This window comes from Hemiscyllium ocellatum, chromosome 3 (assembly GCF_020745735.1).
Source record: "Hemiscyllium ocellatum isolate sHemOce1 chromosome 3, sHemOce1.pat.X.cur, whole genome shotgun sequence".
Classification (NCBI taxonomy): Eukaryota; Metazoa; Chordata; class Chondrichthyes; order Orectolobiformes; family Hemiscylliidae; genus Hemiscyllium; species Hemiscyllium ocellatum.
The window spans coordinates 46620743-46630751 of record NC_083403.1 but is presented as its reverse complement, the minus strand read 5'-3'; the positions used below and the strand labels follow the sequence as shown (position 1 = coordinate 46630751).

Here is a 10009-nt window from a genome sequence, read left to right as displayed (position 1 = left end):
ATCTAGTTTATCCTCTTGTTGAGGAAACTTGATACGTTAGTTTTTCTCAATCGCATGGATCAGTACTTAGAACTACGATGTTGTAGCCATAACACACAGATTTCACAGGGGAAGAAATGGTTGCTGGATTTAGATCTTTTCAAAAAAAAGGAGGGTTAAAAAAAAAGAGGAGGAGGGAGTAGCATTGTTAATTAGAGAGTGCATCACAGCTACAGAAAAGGAGGTTGAGGAGGGCTTGTCTACTGAGTCAGTATGGATGGAAGTGCAGTCACTTTATTGGGTTTTCTTTACAGATCCCCCAAAGCTGCAGAGAGATCGAAGAACAGATTGGACAGCAGATCTTGCAAAGGTACAGATGTAACAATGTTGTTGTAATGGGTGACTTCAACTTCACCAATATTGATTGGAACCTCCTTAGTCCAGATGGTGTGGATGGAGCCGATTTTGTCAGGTGTGTCCAGGAAGGATTCCTGACTTAATATGTAGATTGACTGACTGGGGACGGGAGGCCATATTGGATTTGGTGCTAAGCAATGAGCCAGGCCAGGTGTCAGATTTCTCGGTGGGAGAGCATTTCTGTGACAGTAACCACAACTGCCTCACCTTTACCACAGTCATGGAGAGGGATAGGAACAGACAGTATGGGAAGGTATTTAACTGGAGGAGGGGGAAATTATACTGCTATTAGACAGTATAATAGCTATGGGGTATAAATTGGGAACAATTGTTCTACAGGAAATACACAACAGAAATGTGGAAACTGTTTAAGGAGCACTTGTTGCAAGTATTGGATAACTTTGTCCCACTGAGACAGGATTGGAATGGTTAGGTGAAGAGCCTTGAATGACAAGAGAAGAGGAGCTTCTTGTTAAGAGGAAGAAGGAAACAAGGTTCTGGCACAGCTTTAGAGAATTAAAGGGTAGCTAGAAAAGAACTCGAAAATGGACTGAGGAGAGCTAGAAGGGGGCACAAAAAAGCCTTGGTGGAAGGATTAGGGAAAACCCAAATGCGAGGAATAAGAGAATGATCAGAGGGAGGGTAGGACTGATCAGGAATAGTGGAGCGAACTTGTGCCTGGAGCCTGAAGAGATAGGCGAGGTACTGAATGAGATTTTTGCTTCAGTATTCACGAGAAAAGGACCTTGTTGATAATGAGAACGCCATGGAACAGGTTAATAAGCTTGAACAGATTGATATTAAGAAAGTGTATGTGCAGAAAATTTTGGGAAGCATCAAGATAGAAAAGTCCCCAGGGCCTGACCAAATATATCCAAGCTTACTACGGTAAACGAGGAGCAAGACAATCTTTGCATCCTCACTCTCCACATGAGTAGAACCAGATGAATGGAAGGAGGTGAATGTTGTTCCTCTGTTCAAGAAAGGGAATAGGGAAATCCCTGGGAATTACAGACCAGTCTTACGTCTGTGGTAAGCAAGGTATTAGAAAGGATTCTGAGAGATAGGATTTATGACTATTTGAAAAAACATAGCTCAATTAAAGATAGTCAGCACGGCTTTGAGGGCGGCAGGTCATGCCTCACAAGCCCTCTTTAATTCTTTGGGGATGTGACAAGACAAGTTGATGAAGGTAGAGCAGTGGGTATGGTATATATGGATATCAGAGAAGCATCTGATAAGGTTCCCCATGGTAGGCTCATTTAGAAAGTTAGGAGGTATGGGATACAGGGAAATTTGGCTGCCTGGATACAGAATTGGCTGGCCGAAAGAAGACAGCAAGTGGTAGTGGATGGAAAGTATTCTGCCTGGTGGCCGGCAATCAGTGGTGTCCCACAGGGATCTGTTCATGGGCCTCTGCTCTTTTTGGTTTTTATAAATGACTTTGATGAAGAAGCAGAAAGGTGGATTAGTAAGTTTGCTGATGACACAAAGTTCAGTGGTGCTGTAGATAGTGTCAACAGCTGTTGCAGGCTACAGCATGACAGTGACAGGATGCAGAGCTTGGTGGAGAAGTGGCAGATGGAGTTCAACCTGGATAAATACAAAGTGATTCATTTTGGAAGGTTGAATTTGAATGCTGAATACAGGGTTAAAGACAGGATTCTTGGCAGTTGTGGAGGAACAGTGGGATCTTGGGGTCCCCGTACATTGATCCCTCAAAGTTACTACGGTTTTTAAGAAGGTAGATGGCGTTTTGGCTTTCATTAACAGGGAGTTTGAGTTTAAGAGCCGCGAGATTTTGCGGCAGCGCTATAAAACTCTGGTTAGACCACACTTGTAATTTAGAGTCCAGTTCTGGTGTCCTCATTATAGGAAGGATGCAAATGCTTTAGAGAGGGTGCAGAAGAGATTTACCAGGATGTTGACTGGATTGGAGGGCTTGTCTCATGAAGCGTTGTTGAGTGAACTAGGGCTTTTCACACTGGAAAGGAGGAGGAAGAGAGGTACGAGGTAATGAGAGACATAGATAAAGTAAAGAGCCAGAGACTTTTCCCGAGGGTAGAAGTGGCTGTCCCAAGGGTTTATCATTTTAAGGTGAGTAGAGAAAAGTATATGGGAGATGTTAGAGGCAAGTTTTTTACACAGTGAGTGATGTGTGCATAGAATGTACTGCCAAAGATGATAGTAGACTCAGAGACATTAGGGACATTTAAGTGGCTGCTGGACTAGCACATGGATGGCAGTAAATTGAGGGGCGTGTCGGTTAGGTTGGTCTTAGATTAAGATAAATGCTCAGCACAACATCATGGGTCGAAGGGCCTGTTCTTACTTGCCGTTCTATGTTCATGGCGATATTTGCATAAAGATGATAGAAAGATTAATGTAATGGTATGTTGGTTCTATGATGATCAAGTTCAATTCGACAATGAGAACTCCCACTTAGTCCATATACAGTAACGCAGTCAGCTTCTATAGGCCGTGGAGATTTCCCACTCATTCTAACAACACATTCATTGTCGATTTCTGATGCATTTCCTACAGATTGCACATCTTCTGCTTTTGTCAGTGCTTTCAATTTCTACAATTAGCATTACACTTTCAGTCACTTCATAAATTGCTTCACTGATTACTTCAATGGTCTGCCTTCTTTCAATGACCTGAAGAGCATAGCATACCATCCGAGCAGTGACCTATCCACCAAGTATACCTTAATGAGTCTGTTTTCTAATGTTCTCATATTCTGAGAGTGTCTTTCATCTCCTTCCAGTCTTTTGATTACCACTCTGAAAGCACACATGCCAAAATATTTACGATGCCTCAGTCACACCGTCACAGATTCCATCCTCAACACGCCAATGCCCCAATTTGCCCACTACTCTTACTTTTGCTGGGGATTTAAATCCCTTGCAAATTATTTTAATCTTGTATCTGTGTCCTATTCTTCATCTTCACTGTCTCATCGCAATTTCTAATGCCCCTAGTGAATACATAGTGCTGTTAAGCCTAAGCTTGTAGAGCACTGAAGGCAGCTATTTGTTGATTTTCTGAAAAAGTTACTCCCTAGTCTCACTCGCCAGCTTTCAACACAATACACTTTGCTTTTAAATTTTTAAATCAAATCCCCTTCAAAGAGGCTACCTTCAAATCTGCTTTCACCAGTCTTCCAGGCAAGCAGTCCAGATTACAGCTCATCAAGTTAAATAAAATATTTATCACGTTTCTGTTTTTTTTTTGCAAATTGTCTTAAATTTGAGTCATTTACTAAATGGCGTTTACCTGTACAATTTTGCACTACCTACACTGCGAGTGAATTTCAACTTATGAAAATCTCTTACACTGCTGTGCATCTTAAACCTTTTTGCTCCAAAGAAAACAATTCCCGATGCTTGGTCCTGGTCCTGGTTCAGTGAAAATGAATCACTGAAGGAAAGGAATGGGACTAAAAGTCAGACTGAGAAGTCAAATGGACGTGCTGACCACATCACATAGCTACTATATACATCGACCAGATAAATAAAGCAAATGTTTCATCACCTTAGCAATTTTCATTTACTTTTCAGACAAAGTGTTAGGTTTGTTATCTGAACAAAATACCAACAATTTGTATTAGAATGTATTTTGTTAAAAATACTTTTGTGCCAATCCTCAATTATGTATGAAAGGAGGAAATGCTTCTAACAATTATGAATATGCAAACAAACACCTACCCTTGTCGTCAACATCCTTTTCCTTTTGTGTACCAGAAGTCTCTAATGTTGAAGGCCTAACAGGCCGTAAGGGACTGGTTAAGGGACTGATTGGTTCCGGTATGGACCCTATGTAAGTAAAGTCAATGCTTTGAATGGAATTTTCTTCCTGGTCTTCAGCTATACAAATATTTTCAACAGGTGTTTCTTTGACAGTTGAAGAAGAATACACAGTACTTCCATTTGGCTGCTGCAACTCACAACCAGTGAAATCTGGCTCTGAATTCCGAGTCCATTCTTCAGTATCTGCTGCCTTGACATCCACAAACTTCCCCGAATCTTCAGGTTTCTCAACAATATTCAGAGATACAACCTTCTCACTGTTGACTGCACTATCAAGTTCGATTAGACAATCTGAACTTGTACATGGTCCATCTGCAGAAACACAGTCAGCTTCTGTAGGCCGTGGAGATTTTCCACTCATTCTACTAACACATTCATCATCAGCTTCAGAAGCATTTCTAGCAGATTGCACATCCTCTGCAGGGTCAGTGCCTTCAATTTCTACAGTTGGCATTGCACTTTCAGTCACTTCACAAATTGCTTCACTGACTACTTCCACAGTTCCCATGGTCTCTACAACGACTGAGGCCAATTTTTCAGAGTCATTTACAATGCAGTCACACTCCATGGGTTGATCTGGAGCATTTTCTATTAATGTGACTTGAACACCTTCCTCCTCTTCAACCTGAAGTGGTTCCTTCTGGCTAACTACATGTTCCACTGGTTTTGGAGTGTCCCAAGAAGTGTGGATCTCAGTTCTTGCCATGGATAACTCAGTGCATTCGCAGTTTGTATCCATTGCTTGTGTCTGAGTTCCTCCCACAGGTGACTCAGTAGATCCGCAGTTTACGTCCATTGCTTGTGCTTCATCAGACTGGCTGGAAATTTTCTCCAAAGTAAAGCCGACCTCTGCAGATGCTGTTTTCTCCGCCACTTCCACCACCTCATCCTCACTGAGCAGTTGGCTATACTGCATTTCATCATCTCCTACAGAAAGGATAGTGGATGGCTTTTTCACCGGAGAAACAGTAAGATGCAATTTTTCCATAAAATGTAACTTGGGATCAGTGTTTCTTACTGAACTTTGTTCATCTGCTGAAGTGAGCAAGTTAGCCATGCTATCATTACAGACTGATTCTTCTTTTTTCTTTGGTGTCTGATCCGTACAAGGCCTCTTGGTCGTATTTTCAGGACTCTCAGATGACTTGGTTTTATGTTTTTCTTCTCGACGCTTGCTCTCTCTTTTAGCACAGTCCCCTCCATCCCTTGAAGAATGCCTGCTAACTTTATGGTTTCTTCTATCTTTTTGTTCAGATTTACTCTTGTCGTCTTTTTTAATTTTATCATTTTTTAGGTTTTTGTTATCATCTTTACCACATTGTTTGGGACTGTCCTTGGAAGTCTCATGATCATGCACTTTTGAACGTTTGTTTCTTCGATCTCCATTATCCTCAACATTTCTTTCCTTTCCTGAATTCTTAACGTCAATTTTGCAGTCTCGCCTTTCTCCAACAGTGTGCTCCGATACTGTACAACTGTTCCGCCTAGAATGCTTTTGAGGGCTTGCAGGTTTCGTCAGTTTGGAATAGTCTTTTGTTTTATCATGGCGCTTTATTGGGTCTCTTTCCTTTTCAATTGTGTGACCTCTCAACTTGTCAGTTCTTAGCTTATCTTTGTCAACTTCCCTATTACTTTTCTGATCTTTTTTCTGGCCCATTTTCTGTTCTCTCTCCCTGGGGTCACATTTTCTTGCATCTTTCTCTCTATGTCTCTCCTGCTTTTCAGCATAGGTTCTCTTGTCTCTTGTCTCTAGACTCTCTTTTGAACAGTTGATAAGTTCATCTTGATTGAAGTGATGCCTCTTCTTTTCCGGGGTGTGACGGCTTGAGCCTCTGATTTCAGAATGTGGTCTTATGCTGAGAGAAGTTTGCTCAACTTTATCAGACTTTTCTGGAAAATTGGATCCTTTGCTTTTTTTCCGAAGGTTTGAGAGTTCTGTGATAGAATCGTCTAACTTTTCAATGTTTGTATGTTTACCCAAATGTTCACCATTTATTTTATCAACTCTTCTTTTCTCTTCACTCTGAGAGGGCCTCACTTTATCCATCAATACATTGCTTCGATGGGCTGATTCTTTACCTGTGTGGGGGGATAGTTTACTCGAAGAGTTCACACACAGGACTGACTGAGAATTGGGAAGAGAGTTTTTCAAACTACATTGTGCCTTTGGCTCTAAAAGTTGGCTTGCATCTCGGAGTGATCCACCTTCCAAACAATTTCTCTGTTTGTTTAAATGAGCAGCAGGCTGGCAGTGTGCAGGTCTGGATGGACAGTCAAGTATTGGACTGGGACATTTGTTGTCAGTTTGTGGTGTAGTTGGAACATTGAACGACCCAGGGGGATGGTGGTGTTGCTTATGGTAATGACGAAGTCCTGGATTTCCAATCCAATTAAGTGACTGCCTGATTGAAAACAAAAAGAAACTATTCATAAAGGTAACTCTCCATATTACCAATACAGAACAAACTCGATTATCCGAACGAGACAGACAGGGATTATTTTGTGCAGATTACTGATCTGATCGTAAACTAAAGAAGCAATACTGAACATTCTAACTGAACTTTTGGTCCACTCAGGAGCATCCTGTGTTCGTGTCAATGACTAAGTGAGAGACAGCCTGAGAGTGAGTGAGCCAGAGAGAGAGAGCGCGAGAGAGAGAGAGAGCGCGAGAGAGAAAAGAGCACAAGCAACTGGACAAAAAGAAAATTCAACATTTGTTTCCGTGGTATTGCAGATTGGTACAGGTGCTCAAGATTCCCTAAGAACAGGAACTTCAGGTTGCAGCTCAGTTTTTTCTTGCGTTATTTGCCGTCGTTGTTAATGCAGGATTACAAAAGAACTGTTTTCGTCCTGGTGGATGTCTCTCTCAGTGAGCGTTTTTATATACAGTTCATAACAATTTACAGGGCCCTGAGATGTTGGATAATTAATGTTCAAATAATCAAGGTTGTTCTGTATACATAAACAGCAGAAAGGCAATGATCACATAAGAGTAAAAAGTTAAAACTAAGGTTTAGAAACTCATTACCTTCCTATGCAATAAAGTGGATGTGGTGGAGCTATTGTTAAAAGAATATGGCTTAAAGACGACTGTGTTTTGTGACTATTGGGCATTGCCACTTTTACCACCACCTCCTTGATGATTCACTAGCTATCAAGTGATTAAATGAAACTGACAATCCAGGAAGATCATTTGTTTGACTCCGTACCGCACTGTTAGCATATTAGTGATCGTAAATGTGACAGCACCAGCAATGCTTCATGTCCCAGGTCAGAGGGCATGGGACAAGTTGAAGCACTGGGATTTTAATGCTCATTCTTGTCCATTATTTAATACTACTAGCATCTGTTTGTGGATTCCAGCCAGCAAGTCAACCATGAGTTCTGACCTTCCAAGAAGGGATTTAACGGCAACTGGTGTCTACAAGACAAGCACGATGAAAGGAGTCAACACTGCAAAGAAATGTGAAAAATGAAAGGCAAGAACAAATTAGGGTTTCCATTTGCAGTAGCAATGGTCAGATATCTATAAGCGCAGCGTGATGCAGGCATCTGCTAGTTTACGGTCGCTCTGCTATAAATTCGCTGTAATGTGGTTGATGAATTGAGGACACTGTTTCTAAAGCATGAACTTTTAAAACATATGTTGGCTAGAATGCAATTCATCACCAACACTTGAAGTGTTGTTTCTAAAGTGGGAATGCGGCATTACACAAGAACGCAACCATTGCGTTATAGAAGTACTACCTGTACTTCTTTCTTTGCTGAGTACAACAGTTAGTAAAGTGTATGCAACTGCCTGCTCTATTATGTAGTCCACTTAAAAAAGCTTGACTCCATCTGGCAATATACATTTCCAATGTTAAAAGGTTTGTCTTCTCTAGGCCTAGCTCTCACTGACATGAGAAACTGGAGGAACAAGGTCATTCATGGTGTCATATTCAATGGCTTATCAGGGTGGTTCTGTTGCACAATGATGCCTAGGCTCAAATTTTGTTGTTAATGTTCCATGGCAAAATTGGAACTGCTAACATCATAATTTAAAGCTGGTTTCAAATCAAGACATTCACAGAATCGGAGATCATTCTGCTCATCATATTTGTACCTGCTCTTAGTCTAGGATCATACAAAACAAATCCCCGCTGCCTCCTCCCACTTCAGAGACCTACATCCTCGTTTTATACATTTATCAGATTTTCACTGAAAAGATACAGCGAGCTCTGTTTCACTCATTTTCTACGACAGAGCATCAAATGCTCTTAATTTGTGTAAAGAAATTGCTTCTAAGTTTATCTCTATTTGGTGATGGTTTTAAGTTTATAAGTGCCATTGCCTGACCAATGAAAATAGTCTCTCCTTATTCAAAATGTCAAAGCCTTAAATAATACTCCATGCATCTACTCCTCAAACTTCACTGATTCAATGGAAAAACTGTCTGCCTCTTAACTCAATGATAATGCATCTCCAATTCAAACTAATGATATCTAGTTTTTCCAGATGTACCAGGCCCTATGCAAACATGAGAGTTTTCCCAGGGTCTGCCCAAACTAGTTCACAGACAAGATCATTAAAATAAATTATTGCACTGCTGCTCGAGCTACATAATGTTTTCCCTATTTTAAAACAGTCCCTAGACTTGAAAATTGACTACAAAATATTTCAACTTGTCCTGAGATTGTAAAAGACAATACATAAACAAAACACTTTTTCCTTTCCTTCAGATCCTTTACTACCACATCCTGTCTAGTCCACCTACCTTTGATTCCTCTGGATAGTCCCTTATTCTACAACATATACCCATCCAGATGCCTTTTAGATGTTGCAGTTGTACCAGCCTCCACCACTTCCTCTGGTAGCTCCTTCCATGCACGTACCACCCTCTGCATGAAAAAATTGCCCCTTAGATCTCTTTTATATCTTTCCCCTCTCATCCTAAACCTATGCCCTCTAGTTCTGGACTCCCCCATCCTATTTATCTTATCCATGCCCCTCATGATTTTTTAAACCTCTATAAGGTCACCCCTCAGCCTCTGATGCTCCAGGGAAAACGGCCGGGTGTGAAGGGTCTGTTTCGATGTTGTATATCTCTATGACTCTATATTAAGGACAACTCAACCATATTGTAGCCTTAGAAAGTAACAGTTCAAGTCAGCCGTAGCGTGCACACACACATGCACAGAATTTTCCTTTTAACTTTATCTCAGTGTCACGACTATTTTACCTTCTGTTAAGCCGATTAATTTCTTCATCCTTCCGGACAATTTCCAGGCGAGCAGTTTTTATTAGTGCTGATATATTCTTCTTTAGCTGGGTATTTTCATTTGACAGGGTGGAGTTCTGGGAAGAAACAGAAGGGGGAACACTGTTTTACAGCCAATTCATAATCACACTGTAGGCGGTGGAATCATGTCAACTGTTTCTGATAGTGCAACTAGTAGAACACAACGTCACACTAACCTGCCTCATACATACAGTAAATAAAATGAATTCCATCTGCTTTTAGCATAAGTACCATTACTTCCCTTTTTCTATCATCTTCTGTGCCCTTCTAGTTAGATCAACAGGGACAAGGAAAGTTTTTCTTAGTTCACTGAACCACATACACAGATCCTTACCTTGTCATCACGGTCTTCAACAATTAAAATGATTCCAGAGTTTATGCCATGACCCTTTACCAAAAAGTCCACAAATTGATCCTTGTTTACATAATAGCTTTGAAACATTGAATTTACATCAGTTTGAACCTGTATTACTTCACCAACCCGCCATGCCCAGATTGTATAAGTAACTCCAATCATAAA

At 40.8% G+C, this 10009-nt stretch overlaps 1 protein-coding gene across 2 annotated transcripts in view; it reads right to left on the bottom strand.

Annotated features, from left to right (window-relative positions):
- The window catches only part of casp8ap2 (caspase 8 associated protein 2), a 42700-nt gene that overhangs the window by 14627 nt on the left and 18064 nt on the right, over positions 1–10009 (bottom strand). For both annotated transcript variants that reach the window (XM_060849752.1, XM_060849751.1), the window contains exons 6-7: positions 9430–9545; positions 4107–6610 (exon numbers count right to left, since the gene is read on the bottom strand). In XM_060849752.1, the coding sequence (XP_060705735.1) occupies positions 4107–6610; positions 9430–9545 (2620 nt within the window). The remainder of the gene's footprint in view (positions 1–4106; positions 6611–9429; positions 9546–10009) is intronic.